At 38.2% G+C, this 20,904-nt stretch overlaps 1 protein-coding gene across 6 annotated transcripts; it reads right to left on the bottom strand.

Moving 5' to 3' along the window:
* Window positions 1-981: 981 nt before the first annotated feature.
* DYDC1 (DPY30 domain containing 1) lies at window positions 982-20,824 on the bottom strand. 6 transcript variants are annotated; one of them, XM_049810020.1, is made up of 6 exons: window positions 18,178-19,187; window positions 17,957-18,079; window positions 16,122-16,202; window positions 15,058-15,150; window positions 13,406-13,464; window positions 982-1,018 (listed from the first exon to the last, which is right to left on the bottom strand). In XM_049810020.1, exons 1-5 carry the CDS (start codon window positions 18,322-18,324, stop codon window positions 13,411-13,413), a joined length of 498 nt encoding a protein of 165 aa, XP_049665977.1. In that variant the 5' UTR covers window positions 18,325-19,187; the 3' UTR covers window positions 982-1,018; window positions 13,406-13,410. The 6 variants fall into 6 exon arrangements, with proteins under 6 accessions (XP_049665977.1, XP_049665974.1, XP_049665972.1 ...); XM_049810017.1 differs by lacking the exon at window positions 982-1,018 and adding an exon at window positions 19,998-20,824 and having other exon boundaries at window positions 12,652-13,464; window positions 18,178-18,330; XM_049810015.1 differs by lacking the exon at window positions 982-1,018 and adding an exon at window positions 20,002-20,824 and having other exon boundaries at window positions 12,652-13,464; window positions 18,178-18,330.
* Window positions 20,825-20,904: the final 80 nt, after the last annotated feature.

Here is a 20,904-nt window from a genome sequence, read left to right as displayed (position 1 = left end):
ATTGCACTTAAAACATCAGATACACATTATGAGGCATAGCTTTCTCTGGAGTAAACTGTCATCAACCCACTGACACAAAGATCCTATCCCAGCCTGAATAAATGACGCATTAACACCACCTAGAAAAATAGAATGTCACTAATTATATTAACCCTAGTTAATGGGTAACATTCAAAAATTATATTAACTTTTAAAGTAAAATAACACCAGTGATAAGCATTCATTCTTAAATGCAAATGTTTTTTCCTCTGTGGAAGCACTGAAAGATACTATGGGAATGGATGAAACACCTCTGACAAAAACTCTTTTTGTACATGTAAGAGTTTTCATTCTACAAACAATCCTCCAGCAAAAGCAGACAAGATTGAATATTGTCAGTCTGTGAGTTCCACTCTTTCTTGCTTCTGGTTTTAGCTTTTTCTTGGTTCTCAATGCCACTTAAGGATACAAATTGTAGTTTGGGAATCAGCATTCTTCTTTTAAGGTATCACTAAAGCAAATGCAGAAACAGGCCTCTTGCATAATCCTCTTATCCCATATAAAAATAAAAAACACAGGCTCTAAAAATGTTGAAGAGTGCAAGTAATTTGATATACACGAGTAATGACTTTACAGGCCCACTGTTTATTTTGCTTTTGCAGTTCCTCTTTTTGGACTCACTTCTGGCTAGTTAAATGTGTTGGTCCTTGAGACGTTTGAAGGGTCACCCTTCATTAAAATAGCCTCTCTGGTAATAGTATTCTAGAAATGCTGCACAGCTGCATTTCACATAACTTGTGTAAAACCTCCAGTTTGAACTGCTTCCAGTTGTGGTTTTACTATCAAGAGCAACACATTTGCTTTATGGCCATGAAGCATCTCAGCATGTTCTCTTCTAGGACATCTGTGACCAACTCTAAACCACTGTAGGGTTAGGTAATGTTTAATTTGGCTTCTCTTCCCAGACAATTTGACTTGTTAAATATTTGTAAAAAGGTAAGATAGTGCTCTACCATCATGTCTTTTTGGCACAGATCTCCTGCCTATGCAAAAAAAAAAAAAAAAAAAAAAGGATGATAGTAAAATAATGATTGATATCAGCATTTTTCCCTATTCCATTCTAGTGACAATGACTCATCAGTCAATGTAATAGGCTTCCAAATTTTCTGTTAACTTTATTGCCATACTCAACAGCTTTGTGGGACCAAGCCCGAAGAAAGTCAGTTTCTCTGCAAATCTCTTTATAATTCGTATATTGCCCAGCAGTGTATTAAGTATATTTGACTATATTCTATGACCTTTAAGCAGCGTATTAAGTATCTTTTGACTATATTCTATGACCTTTACTCAGAAGATACCTAATGGCAAAATCCTTTCAATCAGTATGACTCCTGTGCTTTGAAATGAGGCTAAAGACAGGAAAATCATGATGTAAGAATAACACTGTCCTTCTGTACTGCTCTAAGTATTTATTCATATTGACTATAATGTCAATCCCAACCACTGGAATACCAATGTGAATCTTTCTATTAACTGTAAAAATCTTCATATTTGGCACCATCCCATGGTTTTGCTACTTTTACTCATGGCAGTTCTGCAAAAGTACCCCCCTTCTAGTTCATAGAACACTTAACAGCTGTCAGAAGGCATGGTTTTACTGAAGCCTTGAGAAAGCCCTGAAAATAATGAACAAGATTTAACTGAGAAAAGAATTTTATGAATGATTGCTATTGATGCTGCTGATTCTCTAGACAGATATGACTGATAAATTGTCTTGACCCTAGACCTCTCATGACATTCTCATCAGATTGTTTTACTTGCTCACCTTCTCCTTTCCTACCCTTGCCTGCTTTTCTCCTCTACTCCCCTCATTTTGTCTTGCTTATATCCTTTCAGTTAAAACACATTTCCCTTTCTTCTTTTTTTTTTTCTTTTACTTACTCCTTTCTATCTCCCTACCTGTCTCTACTGATGTCCCATTTACGTTATAAACCACTGAGGATGGAGCCTACATGGATGAACAGTATCTGTAGAAATGAGAAAACAAGTTCGAGCAAACAGCTTACTTCTATCACAGCAGAAGGGGAAGGAAGAAAGTAGGTACCCTTAAGACCTGGTCATCCTCACCTCAGCTGCAGAAGAATCATGTTTTCACTGAAAGCTGTACAGGTTTAGACCCATTCACTCATACTGTTTCACCACCGTGGTAACTTTCAGGTGACTTCTTTTGAGTAAGGAGGAAATCGTATCAAGAACTCTGAAGAACTACATGACTAGAATCGGTCATGGGAAAACCACTGCTTAAGCTATGTAATATGTCTCACCATAACTTCCACATGCAAAGGACAATGACTTGATTTGTAGAGAGCACACACTTCACAGCGACTTAAAACTATCATTCCATTATCATTAACAGACCGAAACATGCTTAACTAACAATATACAGAAATACTTCATGCATACAAATAACACATAGGAAAATGTTTTCCTAAATACTATCTTATTCTCTCAACTTTTGTAAAATAAAGTCTTATCTGATGATAAGGTTAACTGTTTAACAGGCTAACAGTTTCTTATCTTGCTATTTTATTCTCACTTTACAAAATCATGCAAGGAATTTACACCTTATTTATACCTGTGGAAATAAAACAGTTTTCCAGGTGTTTACAAAAACAACTTTAACACTAGTTTTACTTGTGCTACTTATTAGGAGTAGTTCATATAATACAAATAGTTTTTTTTTCAAGAAGTTACTGCAGTTCATCTTTTTTCCTATTGGAAATAAGCACTAAATTATGCAAGCCTCACAGGGATGTCTTTGAGGGCTTTTTGGTTTGTCGGTGAAAAGACTTGATTTAGCCTGTACATTTTGGTTTGGGGGAGGTGGATGTTTTGTTTTGAAAGTTAACATAAGGAGGATTTTTTTAGCTGGGTTTATTTCTTTTGCACAAAGAATGACAAGCCTGATCAGAGCAATAGAGCTTGGACATCAGGAACTCAACACAGAACTCCCACCTGCCTCAGAACTTTCACCTCTATCTATTATTACCTGAAAATAAGAGTGGCTCAAGGCCTCTCAGATGTGCAGGTGTAGAATTTCACTGGCCCACAAACATTCAGGGTAAAATAAATTTTGTGGGGGAGGAAAAGCAATTGTGATTGTAGAAGGAAAGGAGGTAGTACATATTCTGAGATGGGTGTTTATCACCCAGCATTTGATTTTCAGATCATCTTTCTCCTTCTCCGGAGTATGGGGCCTCCAGCAACCTCCGCACACTACCATAAGCAATTCAGCTCTTTCATTCTTGAGTTTTCTTATAACTTTTTGAGTGAATACAAATTCCGCTTAGCAATTTCTTAGTGTGCATTCTATGTAACTTAGTCCAGAGTTACTTCAGCTTCAGAGAGATCCTCTGCTGTGTCTCCCGTCTGCCTTCCCTTCCACTCCCTAAGAAGTCTTTCCAGGTTCTTCCATTACTAACATCAAAGAAAATAATTAATTTTGCTCCTCTCCCATGTGCTTGTCCTCTTTGCATCTGTTTGACCTCGAATTCTCTGACACATCACTGAATCATACAGTGTTTGAGGCTGGATGGTCTCTAGTCCAAGCCTCTGCTCAAAGCAGGACCAACTTGAACAGGTTGCTCGTGGCCATGTCATGAACTAATATGTGCCAGGGCCTTATACATGAAGTAGCAACTTTGAGTTGCTTCTTAGGAAATAATTAAAGCTACTTTGGGGGCTAAATTCTGCTTTCATTAAAGTCAGCTGTAGTCTTGGTACTAATTTCACTGGGAGCATTATTTCCTCAGAACTGGGACGCTAGGTGGAACTGAACACAACTTAATTTTCTGTTTATTCTCTTAATAAAAATCCTAGCTGTTTATGTCTCAACACCAAGATCATTCTTCAAGGGTCTGTAAACTAAACACCTGTTTACAAACACAGGCATTTTTAACACCTCATAGATAGACACCTCAGTTTCCTGCACAAAAATGATAAACAAAAAAGTCTCTGTTTTCTAATCAGTCTTCATAAATTAGCATTGTTGTACCAGAAACGGTGGAAAACCAGCAAGATTAGTTAAATTTTAAGGTCTCCATTACACTGATTGTTTTTTATTGCTTCATTTAAACAGCATTAAAGCATACTGATATATAGTTAGTTCTGCCTTTAGCCTTCAGCAGTTTTTCCTGTTTAGTTATAAGCTCTACAGAGCAATGTACAAGCATTTGTTTGTGTTATGTCCTTATGTGGAGCCTTGTTACAACAGAATCACAAATTCTCTGGGTCCTCCATAAATGATGAGCAGGTAGATGAGAAAGAATGGCGCCCTATTCCATCTTTGCCTCACACAGCAAAAAGTTTTTTCAGTTTGCAAACATAACAGTGTATAACTTACAGATTTAGCATTTTGCTCATAAGCTATTATGCGAAATTTAATAAATTAATCCATTCATTGTTAAAGTTATGCCTTGGACAGGAATGGAAAAGTCTTCAATTAGAAATGGTCTCCCTTTAACCTTACAGAAAGCCATCTATGTATTTTCCCTGGATGTTTTTCTCAGTTGCTACAGTCAGTTGTTCGGCTAGGGAAAGATTGTCTATCTGACATGTAACAAAGCACAACCCTTAATTTCAATTGCGCAGGGTGTGACCACACGTCAGATACACACAGAGCCACAGTTCCTTTCGAGGGGGGGGGAATAGTTAGGACTCCTTGCTGTTAATGACAGCTCTGATCATCTGTCCAGACTAAATCCCATTACAGTCATAGATCTGTATCTCAAAAACAATTTCGCTAGGGAACTTCAGCTGTCTTCCAGTAGCTTGGGATCTGCATGATCTGCTTTCACATGTCTTGTGACATTATTAGTGTATATATGTAAACCATTAGGATTTCCTCAGTACCTTAGGAAACAGACTCATGCATTTAAACATCCATTACCTAAGAGTTTTTGCTGCAGTGTTTCATAGATGTTTACAGTACAGGTGGTCTTTGGACTTTGAAACAAATATTGACTCTAGTACATGAAGCCAGGTTTCAGGAACCTACCTGCAAGAACAGTTGTGGAATTCGTAAATTCTGGCTTCCTGACAAGGAACATTAGGTTAAATTCAGACACTTTTGACTTTTTCTAGATATATAATGCCAGAAAAGACTTTTCTTTCCTGCGGTATAGGACTGTAATTACTTTTCTGAAACATTTAGTGATCAAAACCATTCATAAGTCTACCCTATATGCACAGTGTATGTGAAACAATAACCAATATTTACAGATGTACATCTTCTATGCTCACAATGAAAATACTTACATACTTGAACATTTACTAATCTAGTAAATAATGCATAGTAGAATTTTACATTCATTTTGCATGACTGAAAATGACTGCACGATGCTGTGAGCTCTGGAATTATGCTTGTATGGCTATCTGGAAAAAAAGATAAAACACATCCCGCAACTTTTTTAGTCATGATTACTATCCATGGGTTATTCACAGCCTTTTCAGAAATGCTCCAACCATCATTGTTACAGAGCTCAAATACACTAGTGGTGCTCTGAGGTCTGCAGGAAACTGCTAACTAAATAATCTGATTGGTCACATCTTTCAGAAATCCCCCAACCTGACCTCGTTACCACAGTTGGTTCAGCCAGGGAAGGTTGCCATTCAAGTAGCAATTTCATATACTTCACCTGGGCAAATATATTAGCAAACAGCAAACATCATTATCTTTCATCTATGTCTGAAAGATTTCACTGCAACTAGTCATTTAGCAGTTTCAGATAAACAAGTCTGAAATAAAACACAGCCAAAAATATTCTTAGATATCTGTCTAAACAGGGGACGTTAGATAATGGATGAAGGGTATGTAGCATCAACCAACACATGTATATAAATGGCAGTGGACAAAAATGCATACGGTAACCAGAACACACAAATATTTCTACAGATTCCCATTCATAGATGGAATATGGAATGGAAAATTACAATCTAACCAAAAGATCTTCAGGCTTATAGACATAGTTGCAATCTCACAGTTTCATTATGATACTAATTTTTATTTTCCAAGTTCTTTACCCTGAAACAAACTAAAAGTATCAGGATTTTTTCCAGATTTGTAAATAAATAAATTTGGTTTCTTAAGACAAGGCAAATAAGAGTCCAACATCTATTACTGTGTGCTACTGACATTTTTAATAGCATTACAGAAATGCTGCCTTGCAATTTTTTAAATTAGTTTTGAAACTTTGTGTTCAGAGGAAACTCTGGGGAGTGTCAGCAAGAATTCACAAGCTGTGCAGTGCAGGATATCACTACGCCCCCGCCCCCTGCCATCTTTCTTTTGGCTTTATTTTCCAAAAGTTATTAAAATTATTATGCTAATAATTGATTCATAACCATCTAGAAAGAAACAATAAGGGTAAGAGGTCTCTGTAAACATTTTTTCATATGCATAGGTATATATATATATTTGTCCACATACTTTTTCTATAGCATAAAGAATTTTTTCCATTACTTTCTCCATCTCTAAAGAAGCATTTTGACATCATAGAATGCTTGAAAGCACCTCATCATGACAATACCTTGAAATGAGATAGATGAAGGTGCTTAGAATAATTAGGCTCTAAACTTTCAAGACTGTATCGTCTAACAATTATTGTTATAAACTTTCATATATACTGGGCTAAGTGCACAACTGAGTCGTGTTATCTATGCCATTGTTTTTCCAATAGAATGATTATCATGAGAGTGAAATGCAAGTAATATCCTTTTAAAAAGCAATTTTTAAAAAGTCACATGCAGGATTATTGAAGTTTAAAAACAGAAATAAGAGAATTCATTTCCAGGCTTTGAATTCACAAATACCCGAACCTATTCAAAGCTGCAGGTTTCATTTTTACAGTGTTTATAACATTGAAATACTGTAAGCAATAAAATTTTATTTTACTTAATACTAGGAATTTACTTATCCTGCCAAACAAAGCAAAATCCAGAATAGTCAATGGAACTTTTTTTAAAGGCTAGACGGTCCTTTGATTTAAAGAAGTGTGAAAAAGAATATTGGTGTATTGCTCCCAGCTGCATGAGCTTACCACACATACAAGTGGCAACTTTCTTGTAGTCACAGAATAGTGAGACAGTTGTAACTGTTGGAGAGACATTTGAAGAAACTGCAGACGAAGAAAGGAAATCTGCCTCTACAGTACTCTATGTCAAGAGTCAGGCCAAGTACATAGAAATATATAGGTCTGTCTGTATTCTTCCGGGGTTTTTTTTGTGCCAATCAAAGCTTGGGAAAATTCTAAGACAGATTCATACATCATGTAACTGCTGAGTTTCCAAGTGACAGTTCAAAAAAAACCCCAAACCTAGAGAAGTCATATAAGAAGGGTAAGGGAAATATGTTTTTAAGTTAACAGTGGCCTACATCTGAGCAGTGGTGAAAACATTTATCCTAAAGATATTAAGAGATCAGTGTCTATGAAAACATGATCTATTGAGATAAGAGAATAGTTCATGTTTCAGAGGGATGACTGATTATAGTTCTTGCCAAGAAACCTAAGTAGTTTTAAAATACAAGCAAATACAATAACCCTTAACTAAAGCCCAAGTGAGAAACAAAATAGTGATGCATTTTTTCTATAGGCTCCAGTTAGATACATATGGCCACTGAAAAAATGTTGAAGAACAGCTGTCTCAGAACTTCACAGCAGTCCCAGCCCCCAAAATTTTCAGCTGTCAGTGCCTAAGGGTAACTTTTCAGTGCAGCTAGGTTTACAATGAAACAAACAACAGATCCTGTTTCCAGGGTTACAATTATCGGCTAAATAAATAGCATTTTTTAAACTTATCTACGAAACACATCAGTGGCAAAACCGCAATTGCTTAAGATAATAATGAACCAAATACAGGTGTGTCTGCATGCAGCCAGTCATTTCTGGAAGAAAGTACATTTAGGAGGTGGAGTAGAAATGAAGCAGAATGATTGGAGAAGCCCAACACACTCCCAGGAATGTGACTTGAAACTGAGCAAAGGGGAGCTGCAGTGCCCCTTTGCTGCAATGGGAATGATTTATTATCTGAATGCTTCCTCTTTCCCACTCTCTTCACAATTAATCTCTTTTTATTTCTGCAGTATCTTTCCCTACATGTAGCTTCAGTCAATCAATTCTCTCATGTTTTAATATTAAGTATATTAAAAGTTTAATAAATAGGAGACAGCTTCTCAGAGGTAGAACTAATGCTCATGCTAGTAGAGAACTCAATTGTCTTACAGTTTCAACCACAGGGTTTTCAGCAACTTCAATGAGAACAAAATTGAGATCCTTGGAAGACTACTTCCTCAGTGCACCAAAAAATTTTTTGCTTCAAATTTTTTTTGGAAACAAAATAACAACAATCAGCTCTATTATAGAGCTGAAAATATGGTTCAGTTCATTAAGAAAAACAGACTGACCAAGATACTTTCTCCTCCTCCCACAGAAAAAGCTAATTTCTTTATCTGGAAACTGCTAGACTACATCTAAATTATAGAGAAACCACTGAGTAAAATAATTTATTTTGTCCAGAAAAGAATTTGCTGAACTCAAACACCAATGGGTTCTTGCATCAAACTAAAAATAACATATTTTTCACACTTACTTTCCCAAGATTATGGGGGGGTGGGAATCTTTTGTAATAGCAACTTCTGTTGAGATCCATGAATAACTACATGCGTAAAGTGGCAAAATCTCCTTGGAAAGTTTGTTAAAAGATTCTAGATACTCCTTAGAGAGAGTAAGATTATTCAGATAACTTGGTGTGATATTCCTAAATATCAGTGGGTTTTTTTCTAGATCAAACCCAAGCTTCACATCATCATTTAGAGTACATTGAAATTTTAAATTATGCCAGATGCCAAATGGGGAAGAGTTTTGATTTTTAGTGAAGTTTATATTTCAGTGTCAGTACAGAGACATCAATCCAGCCTTTGTAATAGATAACAACTCAGCTAAGATTAACCAAGAAGCAAAAGGCAACCGTCTCTACTTACTACATTACTTGACCATTTGCCTCTGGATTTACTTTCAGGTGATAATACAAACATGCTTAGTATTAATAATAAAATGGTTTAACATAAGCACTTTTTTCCTTTTTTTTTTTGCCTCCCCCTCAATTAATTCATGTTGATATAGTCAAAATACTAACTAAGGAACTGGTCATCTCAATTTTTTTCAAAATGGCCATTGATTTTGGGTGCCCTACAACTAAAGATAAAATGGAAGCACTCAGCATCTCCACACAGGCCCTAGTGAATGTAATTTTTTATGACGTAGCATCATTTAGAATAACTTATTTCAAATAAAATATAGTAGTATAAATTACAACAATTCTGATCTCTAAGTTAAACAGTGATTTTGGTTTATGATAATAATTCTATGAGATGCAGGTTAACAGGGAAGACCCACAGCATTTAAGTGGGGTATACATCTGAGAGCTCTCAAATTCTGTGAATCAGTCTTCTGCTTCTTTTAAAAAATTTTCTACACTGTGACAGCTTGATTAAATGCAAATTCCTCTACCTTGCCTTTCTTCCACTACTGTTAGCCCAATAATACCTATATAAATGTTTATAATAGTACAGCTTCTTCCATCATATGAATTGAAACAAATATACAAGTATAAAGCACAAAGACTGCATGAAGGTTTATAAAGACAATGCCAGAAAACAAACAGAAGTAAAAAAAAATATCAAACAAGTGTACTGGTAAGATAATTTTAAAAGTAGATAAGTCCTTACCAGCAAATAACAGGTTTAGACTCTCTTTTCTAGCTGTAGTCAATAGACAACACTGTTCTTACCTAACCTAAGTACAGAAAAACTTCACAGAAGTACAGCAATTAATAGCTGACTTCAAATATGAGTAAATGGTATTAGCAAAGTTCAGAGATATTCAATTTTACATTTAATCCACACTAATTCATATAACTCTCATTACCATTAGCAAATTACCGTATAAAGCTTTTGCTTACAAAAAGATAAGTTAGTTCCTTTAGACTTTGAAGGAAAAATCATCCATCATAAGAAAGGGACTGCAGACTTAATAAAGCCTATTCTGTTAAAAGATAACATTGAAACATGCTTGCTGCAACGTGTATTTCTCCTTCTAGGAGAAAAGCTTCTCCCACTGCAGAGCTGAGTTTCCATCTTTGTGAGCAGACTGATAGCTAATCTGATTCATTTTGTCCTATTCTGGGCTTCATATCTGTTTTCATCCTTCTGCTTCAGTATTGCTGGAATGAGAACAGCTGTGAATGGGCACATTACTATCAGCACGTTCTTTGGAGGATCTGTACATGGGGTCTGACAGCAGCCTAAATAAGTCTGATCCTATTCTGAAGAAAGGAAAAATGACAATTTCATAAATCTTCTGTCAGTATGTAGCACCTTATTTTCAGCAACATTTTCCATCATCTGCCTCTGAATTCCACCTTCTTCATTCCAAAAAAGTGTATTCAAAGGGAGTCTAAGCTGTAGCTGAAGTTACATTAGGTAATTTCTTTTTTTTTTTCAATATGTGACTTCAGATTTTATGCAGGGGTTAAATTGTATTAACACTTCTGAAATCACATCACATTAAGTAACAATAAAATAGTATCCTCCCTCTGTTCTCTTCCTGTTCCAGGCTCTAGCTTGCTATACTCCAAAGAAGGTTAAAGTTCAGGAGGAGAAGCCAAAGATGATTTTCAGCTGCCTTAATTTCCCTCCAGGCATAGACACCCAAGCAGAAGTCATCTCTGTTGTGAACTACATTTCCAAGTTACCTACAGATTGCTTTGCACCTTAAGAAAGCACTGAGCCAAGAATTGTTTACCCTCTGGTCCCATATCTAACATAAGAATTCCTATAAAGCTGTAGAAGGTGATCAATGCACCAGGTCTATGCACATCAAATCCCCCCAAAATGGGAATTCCTATAAATAACATTTGAACAACTTATGTCTTTTGTACATAATGTAACAGCAAAGGAATAGGTAAATTGGAATCTACCATTTTATTTTGATCCTTGCTAAGCAATTTTCTGATAGCAGTTTCCATCCAAAAATTCAATTCCTATCTAGAAAGAGAATGGGGAATACGAACTGCAGGATCACAAAGAAAAAGTCACAGTTAAAAAATAAGCTGAAACAAAATGACAAACAAAAGTTGTAGTTTTCATGGGTTGTAACTGACAGAGCCGCCAGTGTGTTTATTTAGGATGCACTCTAGTGGACACACATATAACAAAATCAAAGAAAGATACAAATGTTACAAAAAGATAGAAAATGAAAGCCACATGTTGGAAGTAGTAATTAGATTTATCTACTAGCATGTTTTAAAATACTGCCTTATAACTTGAACATATTTTCTAATTAAATATGAAGGCTGTATGAAGGCTGAACTTTTCATAGTCAACATGATTGTCCAATAATGTAAAATGTAAGTGGACACAAGTTACTTATCAATTTTTGAAAATTTTAATCTAAATAACAAGATCCAGTTATACATACTGGCTCAAAAGGGAAACTCCATCTATTTATCCAGTCACTCAATCCCTTTGAGATTGTCACAAGAAGCTGCTGTGCATATAGTGTTAATAGGTGTAACTAGAATTGTAGTACCCTAAAATGCAGCCTTAAAATGACACTGTTTTAATGGTTACTAATAAATATAATCATAAACTGTGACAAAATCAGTTTACTGGAATATCAACCATAAGGGTATATTCATTCCACAGAAAAGCTTCTTGACTGTCATGGAAATTGCAAACCTGTACCAATGCAGAATAAACGTAGATAGCAAATCCTGACCACCTAGTCACAAAAGTAGTTCCATTTTTCATTACTTAAAAAGTTACACAAACATTTCTAAGCATTTATACTTGGAAAGTGACATTTTTCTCTTTTAAGGATGTTCATATAAGACACATCAATTAACAATGTCTAAAAAGCAATATGGCAATAAAGAGGGCAACAGGACTTTTTAAATAAATGTACTTTATTATTTTTAAGGGAAAAATAATATATTACTATACTAGAAATCAACAGTGCTCACCTTTTTAAAAATTGGTAGGATTATGCCTAGTATGACCTACATAAACAGAACAAGTTAGAGCATAAAAATATTTATTACATGATTTACCTTTGCCTGTTGGGTATGTAGATATTTTTAAGTTTGCCAAAGATAGCAAAACCCTTAGAACTAACTGCAATATAAACATATTAAAGTGAAATTATCCCAAAAATCTCTTTTATCCCAAAACTGAAGAATGCAGCGAATGCACTAACTATGCACTGAATTTGTAATGAAGGGTATTTTCATTGCACAATATTGGCAATGACCAAGTGTTAATTGTCCAACTAACCTGTATTATTGGAAGACACTGAGATGCAAAAGCCTGTTTTAGCCAAGTAGTGTAGGATTTCTTAATGCTGGTGTCTTTTCTATTTATAATGAACAGACATGGAACATTCTTGACAACCTGTACCAAGGTATCGGTGATTACAGAAATTTGTTCTTACAAAAATTAAGAATTAATTAGTCTTTAAGAATTACAAAACTTATTTTTATAGTTAAATATGGATCAAGCTAAATGTCCTTCCAATTTTTATTAGAAGTGAAGCTTTGAGAACTTATAATGGTAGTTAGTGAAGACAACACAGATGTAATTTATTGATTTCCAAATTCAAGGCAAAAGCAGAAAAGATTATTTTAAGATTTGACTAATTAAAACTCTAAAGCAGACACTTGCAGCTCACCTAATATCACACAATAACCAGAAAGGGTTATTATAAAGCCTAGAGCAAACACCTAGTGTTACAGAAAGCACCTCATGATTTCCAAGACAGACAAGAACTTTCAGTACATCTGTCTACGCAGTCACACAGAACTCAATTTCTCTCTTCCAGATAAATTGGAAAATCTTCTGATTTGATTTTTGCATCTAGTTTGATGTGCAGAACTCTCTCCACACTTTCTAATTTGTAGATCATTGCCTCTTTCTATCAGAAATCATTCAAATTCTTGGAAAATCCTTTTTCAATAATCTTTTATTCTTTTAATATTGATTAAAATTATCATATTGTAGCCTGTACTCCAAAATAATCTTGACACATTAATTATATCTATAATTATTACAGTTACATGTCAAGAATCAATGCCAATAAGTAGAAAATACATTTACTGCTTTAATTTCAGTTGCAGTTTTCTTCCTCTGAGTCAGCTGTGCTAGCTACAATGGTTTAAGAACAAAAAGGAAGCATCACATGCCAGAATTAACAAGACTTCATACAAACACTCAGAAAGCATAGAAACTGAAACAAAATCAGTTCTATAGATAAAATACATAATTTAAGATATTACACTTCAGGATCAGCAAGTAATAAGTAGAAAATATATTTACTGCTTTCAGATCAGTTGGGAACTTTCTTGTTCTGCTTCTGCCATGAGATCTGTTATACTCTAAAAAAAACAAAAAATAAATTCTATCAGTTGCCAGCATTAACTGAACTTTGCAAAAAGTAAAAAAGAAGAGAAAAGAAAAAGAAAAAACTCAGTGAAAGACAAGTCGGTATTCATCAATATAATTATGTATTCTTCCATTCAGTGAAATGTGATGAAGTTTATCACCAGACTTTTATTATAAAATCCAGCAAGTCTGGATAAAGTACTATGATACTGAGAGCAGTATAGTTTCAATAGTACAAGTCTATATATTTTAATTTTATTGACCTGTTCTTAATTTGTAGTTTAATTCAACAAACATCACCATAAAACCTGAAATAACATCACCAAAGGCCAATGTAATCCAACTTTAAATGACTTAAGGCATGAAAACTTGGAAGCTGGCACATACAAGAAGCAGGAGGTAAGTTTACTACTCACGTTCACTTCTGGTTTTGCAATTCACTTATTTAAGAACACATAAAATAGGCCTGAAGCCTCAAGGATACTTTTTAATATGTAATTATCAGAAAATTGTAAAAATTGGGGCTATAGGAGATTTTGAGAACTCATCTGATTTACCCTGGTAAAAAAACACCTGTGAAAACCTGACCCTAAGTACAGTCATAATTATGTTCATAAATATATTTAAAGAATACCTATAAAACAGGCTGTTATTAAAGTAACTTTAAGCATAAAGCATATTAATAAGGCTAATAAAGGCAAAAGGGTTCTGATAATGATGTACTAAAACTAGTATATCAAAATCTCAAGTCATACCACTTTGAATACTCTAACTGGAAAAAGTCAGACCATACCAATATCTTTATGACCATTGAACACTCATAAAGCTGATTTCACAGGAGTTGGCATCATCTGTTAAACGTACTGCTATGCCTTACAATAAATGAAGGCTGATTCATTTTCTCTCATTTCCCTGGACTGTCAAGTATAAAAGGAATAATAATTTAAAAAAAAAAAAAAGCTGGGCATAGAAGATAGCTGAGTATCACAGCATAGAGCCATAGTTCTAGTACTGAAAGCAGTACATTCATCTTGGCATAGGGCTCAGATAACCTGATTCTCAGCAGGCCCCAGCTTTAGTGAGCACTGTGTGTCCTTAGTATCTGGTGTTATATGTTAAATGTTTGCTCAGATATCTCTGCACAGGAGTACATTCTTCCGCACAAAAAATATACTTCATACCAACCAGAAAAATATAAATTACTTCAATCACTCAAAAGTGAGTAATCTTTTGTGATTTAGTACATGTTGTACATGACTATCTGTTCACATGGCAAAGGAAGGCTACCTCCACTCTGAGAATATTCATATTTTCATTTGTAATGCACCTGAATACAAAAGGGCATTTTAAATCTTGAAGATTTAGTCAGCCAACACCACACAGTCTTTTAGAATGGCTTAACTTGTACCAGAGAACAGGCTCTGGGCAGTTTGAAAGTTGTGGCCAAAATACCACCCCTTAAATCCATAGGAAAGAACCAGCACAGTCTTAACTGCAACAGTTTTAACCTTTGATATGTCAGTGCAGAAAAGCAAATCTGTAAGAATCAATCATTTATAATCTCCCTGTTCTTTCTAAACACTTACCTCAAACTGTCCATTCTCATCTAGCTCCTCAACTCTGGTCAAATTAGGTGCTCCAAGTCTATCTGTAAGTTCAGCTATTGTCTTTTCATTTTCCTATGGTAATGAAAACCAGTTTTCAGTTAAAAGTATTCCATGTCATGAACAATTACCTACAGAGAATATTTCAGACATGTTAAAATGACATTATGTATTAATATAAAGAGGTACTTTAGATGCATGCTACACAAACGTGTTAGTATGTGAGTATGGTCTTTGTATGCTTGTTAAGACGATTTTTATCAGGTTTTTTTAAATAACAGGAATTTTGGTTTACATTTCTATATATTAATTATTTCTGTCACTTTAATACTGTCATCTTTCTACAGTTATGTTCTGTTAGTATATTAACAGTGCTCTAAAAATGTACATATCTCTAAAATATGATGTGCTCCATGTAAATGTAAGAGATATTCAGATTTAAAAGCTTTATTGAGATAAGCATGCCAATTATCTGTGTATGTTTTTACTGAAATAGCATTAAAAGACCATATATTTACATGGACATCTGTATATGCCCTCTTCTGCTAGTATAAATTCCTGTGCACCAGGAAGATCTCACTATCAAGAGGCATCCCAATTCCAATCCACAGTTCCTTTTCCAGGCACAGCAAATGGACTTTGTGCTGGCACACTGTAAAGCATTACTGCCCAGACACTTAAATTAGACATGCTTAAGTTATAATACTTTCTCATAAATACCATCAAGGAAGGTGAAAGCATCAACTAAGCTGACCTTAGGCTAAATTTTGCAATAAATTTATGCTCTGTTCTGAATATAAACTAAATAAACCTAATAGAACAGTCCAAAACTCAAGTATAAAACCCAGACTGGAAGCAAGGTGTTAGACATTCTTCCCCCATTTTAACCTTTTTTTTTTTTTTTTTTTTTTTTTTTTTTTTTTTTTATTATGTGTTAGTTCGACACCCATGAGCTTCTGCCTTGTGTTTCGTATTTAGTGCCTCCACCTGGCAAAGACAGCTGATTAACAGTACTTTCAAACCACTGACTAAGCTTTGGCTTAAACCTCTTGATCTTTCCTCTGCAACAGCATTTCATCTTCTTCATTCTGCAGTTTCAACTCCTCACGTTCTTGTTCCAGCTGACCCTGCAGACAGTTTAAGAAAGGACAAATTAGAAGGAAAAAAACCACGTTCATCTTCCCTACCCCATTGCTTACAATGTATTTCACGATTGCAATCTTAAATAAAATAAAAAAGGAAGCAGAAAACATAACTGCAATGTTAATAGCATAACGGCCTTTCAGTATTACCTAGCTCAACATTTTCATAGGTTTTAGACACACATGGATAGAAAGGCTTTACTGCCAAGAGGAAGAAGAAATAGACAACTGAAGTTAGTGTACACACTTAAGATACTGTCTCATTCCGCATGCTCTTTATCAGTCTATACTCATTATCTCCTCTACTTCGGATTAAGATCTTTGATACTTCGTATAGTACCTAGCACAGACAGCTGAATCCATATAGAATCAAACTTATAGAAAAGGTTGGCAAGCAATGTCATTAACATTATTATCATCTTCATCAGCAACCTTTAATATTTCCAATTGGAAATATCTAATACAAAGTGTTTATTCTTTGTGAGCCAAGTCCTATTGCATCAAAACTTCAGAAATGGCATAATCTAACTCTTAACATTCAACAGCACTAAGGCCTAGAGAATACTGTTTGCTGTAGCGTTTTGTGAGCAGTTGCTATAAATATGGTCATATTGTAGTAACTAGTTTTCGCATTCATTTTTGGTATATATAATCAAACCATGCCTGAGTATGTGACTATAGCCAAAATTGTGAGTTAGGTTAAAAAAATGTGTCCAATGTGAGTATTGTTCAACATCTTTCCTGCAGTTTACATGAAATAACTTATTTAATTCTCTGTGAATTATCTCATATTCTTGTTTCCATTCACTATTTTAAATGACTCATGAAATCCTTAGGCACATAACTTTTGGTCTGCAAATTTGTAAAGTCCAAATTTAAAAAGTGCAAGTGAAATAGAATGAATGCACCTTACAATAGAACTGGGCTTAACAAGATCAGCACAGATTTAAAATTACTCTTGATTTTAATGTCGTGAAAGTCAGCCATGTAAAAAAATCCAGTCAGATAAAGTCAACATTATCACAGCAACACTGAGGCTGTTACATGTATGGTCAAATTCATATGACTCCTTTATAAAGAACAGCTAGAAACACAGATATTATCTTTATTTCTCATATTCAAAGTCCATATAGCATAGGACTCAAATTGCTTCATACCAACAGAATACTCAGGTAGCGAAGGAAAGGAAAAGGGACCTCATTGGATCACACTATACATACTTCTTACATACGCAGTCTTCATTCATTGATTACCAACCATTTTCAGGACTCTATAATTGTGTATACATTCTCATTACCTTTTTTTGCATTACTGACATTACATGGAAGTAGCTTCAGACAATGATTGGTTATTACTCCCAGGCCTCTTAGCAGGCCTGTCAAAAATTTTGCAATGATTTCTAGCTTTATTTGCACCAGCTCTTGTTCATTATTAACTACAGACGAGAGCCTACTTATTTTAAGTTACTTTAAGTTACTTCATTTAAGTCTTAAATTGGTTGCTTTTCACCTTAGGCTCCTTCATTTTTTTAATAACATTTTACTGCATAGTATGTAAGTTTTTCTTCCCAAGGGCTGACTAATCATTTCAATTATTGTTTAGAAAAAATAGATTAAAATACTTGTTTTATGCTACCTTCTATCAAAATCATTATAGGGAGATTAGAAGTATACAGAGAGCTACAAGATGCCACAGCATCATATACTATTTATAACTATCTATTATTAAGTATTATTAACCTGACGTTGTTCTTCAAGTTTCTGCTGAATCATTAGCTCTTCTTCCTTCAATTTTTTTAACAGTTCAAGTTCTACCAGGGCCTCCTCCCGTTGCTGTTCCAGCTCAATTCTCTCCAGCATTCTCTATTTCAGAGGTAACACAGAATCAATTAAAAAAATAAAGAAACATTAAATAGCATCAATTATATTGTCATGAATTTTTTTGCCCAAGATGGATCCACCTTTTTTTCTTCATCTAAGACTCTTCTGTAATTGTAAATCCAATGTGCCAGATACTCTATTGGATCTGCCGGCCGATGCTCTACAACCTCTGCCAGTCCCTTTTTCAAGCAACTTCCCAGGCACCTTTTCAGATACTGAGATTCCATTCACATCTACTGACAACAGACAGAGATTAGACATCAATGTCAGAATTAAATTAGGGTTTTTAAGAATTATTGCCTCAGGCACCAAATACTGAATATGACATTACTCTTTTTATTAACCCTGCAATTAATAGAAGAAAGTTATTTAAATTTCATATTGGTTTAGTTCTTAAAAGCTCCAGCAATAGATCAGTTTCACCAAGCACTGCAGAAAAACTACTCAATTCCCCCCCCCCCCCCTTACTGTTTAGGCTTGTATAATTCAGAAACTGCTTAGAAATATGCTGGTAATTCTAGGTCAGCACAATAGCAAAAAAACCACAACAGGACATAGGAAACTTCTAGACAGATATTTGAAGAACAGCTAAGTAGTTCTGTGAATGATTAAGGATAGGTTTTAGTATGAACTAACAAAGCTATCTTTAGGATACGTATACAAGACCAGGGCCTGAAGCATTCAGTCTATACAGTCAGGAAAGGCACAAATCTGTGCTCACACAGGGTTTTACTGTCCCTGCGCCAGTAAACACGTAACACATCTGAAACGCGACTTCTGCGATGCTGAAAAGACCCTTCGCTTTGCTGTCAGCGGGACTGAGCCCGCGTCGCGCAGCCCTGGCCCGGAGGAGGCAGCGGAGCGGATCCCTCGCCAGCCACGGCGCCCGTGGAGCAGCGGGTACCCCTGAAGACGCCGCGCAGCTGCGCGCCGCACGGCCCGACGGCGGGAGGGAAGCCAGGGCGTTTCACGCTGCCCTGTGGGAGATGCCGCGGGCATAAAACCTCTGCCACCCTCCGCGTCCGCACCGGCTCCCGAGGTAGCGGGTCCCGAGCTAGCTGTCAGGGTCCCGAGAGCACCGGTAAGACCTTAACTGTCCCGACCGTTTTCACCGGGAGCCTCCACCCACGCCCTCTTGCCCCCGGACTCCCCCGAAGCACAAGGCCGCCGCCTTTACCTCAGCCCCCTCCCGCCCGGAGCTGCGCGCGGGGCGGGCCCGTTCCCTAGCCCTGCTCCCGTGGTGCCGTTCGGCTTTCCCGGTGGACCTGGCGCGTCACCCTGCCTCGCCCGGCGCTCGGCGGACTGTCACTAGGACCCGGTGCTGTCGCCCCCCTGCCTCTGGCGCCGCGGCGCTGCGCGCTGTCGCTAAGGTAGTTACCCGACCGCCCTCGGCTCCTCCCGCTCGCCTTCCCTCAGAGAGCGGCCCCGCTCCCGCTGCTCCCGGAGCCCCGGGACGGCAGACCCTCCCCGCTACCGACCGCCTGACCTCCGGCCCAACAGCGGCTGGGCGCCTGCCTTTCCAGCCGCTCCGGGGCCGCGGCGGCCGCAACGGCGCCCGGCGCCGAGAGGCTGTGGCGAGGCGCGCGCCGCCTCACGACGCGCCGGGTTGCTAAGCGACACCGCTCGCGGACGCACCGCGACCGCGGCGTCGCCGGCAGGAGGCACGCGATTGGAGGAAAGGCGGGGCGGGGCGGGGCCGGTGCCAGCCACCGCCCCGAGGGGAGCGGAGCGGGAGGCGGGGGCCCGGGGCAGCGTCCGGCAGCCGCCTCCGTCGCGGCAGCCCCGAGAGCCCCGGCGGGGGCTGGGGCACCGACACCGACGGGCGGCGCAGCGATACAGCCGAAACGGGGCGTCCGCTGCCTGTCCCTGGGGTCGCGGTGGGGTCTTCCTAGGGACAAACCCACTTGAAGTGCGTTTGAGGCCATCCCTCCGTGAACGGTTTCCTCCCGTAACAGACGGGGTGGGGTGTCCACAAAACCGAAAACCCGCCGTCAGTCAGTCCTGGATGCAGCCAACCGGCAACGCACAGACCCCTCCTGACGAACTTGGAGATTAAATCAGTCTGCGTGCGTGTGAGCATGAATACATACACACTGGTAGAAAGCAATTTAGGGGAGAAAGAGACTGGTGGAAATTTAGCAGAAGGAACCCGAGCCAACGCTGAGCACGGATGTTTGCGGCCAAGTGGAGGGCACCTTTTCAGACAAAGCGGTGGCCTCCTATGCTTGAAGTTAAGACTTCCAGCGTTACAGCAGAGCGATCTGTTCTCCCGGCGGACAAAGTTCTCGGCTGACGTTCACCTCGGACTTGGCCAGCAGCTGCTTGTTTCACCGGCCTTCACTCTTTAATCGGGTATTAAAAACCCCTGCAAGCGATTGCAGCCGAAGGCGTTAATTCGGTGTCCGTATTCATCCTGCAGCTCAGCGGCACTAACGTCATCGTGGTCCTTCCCTAGCAGAAACGAAAGGCTGCCCGGGAGGAACGAAGCACGCGGCCGCTGCAGCCGGCTTTGGAGCGGCGAGAAGCTGCCCGCGCTGCTTCCTGCGGGGGACCCGGTAGGGCGAGAGGACGCGCCGGCAGCCGGTGTTCCAGTTCTGGCCGGAGGATGTCGCTGGCGCCCCGCGAACGCGTTCCCCAGGGCGGCAATTCGCCCCGGGGCTGGGGGGAAGCCCACCCCCGGGCCGCGGCTGCCCGCCTCACCGCGGCCCGTAGAGCTGCGCCGCCGCCGCCGCCGCGGGACAGCCCCGCTTCCCGCCTCCCGCCGGCCCGGCCCCACGCCTGCGCGGCGCCCGGCGGCGGTCCTGCGC

This window comes from Accipiter gentilis, chromosome 9 (assembly GCF_929443795.1).
Source record: "Accipiter gentilis chromosome 9, bAccGen1.1, whole genome shotgun sequence".
NCBI lineage: Eukaryota > Metazoa > Chordata > Aves > Accipitriformes > Accipitridae > Astur > Astur gentilis.
Note: the sequence above shows the minus strand (reverse complement) of the source record. Positions and strands in the feature narration are given on the sequence as shown.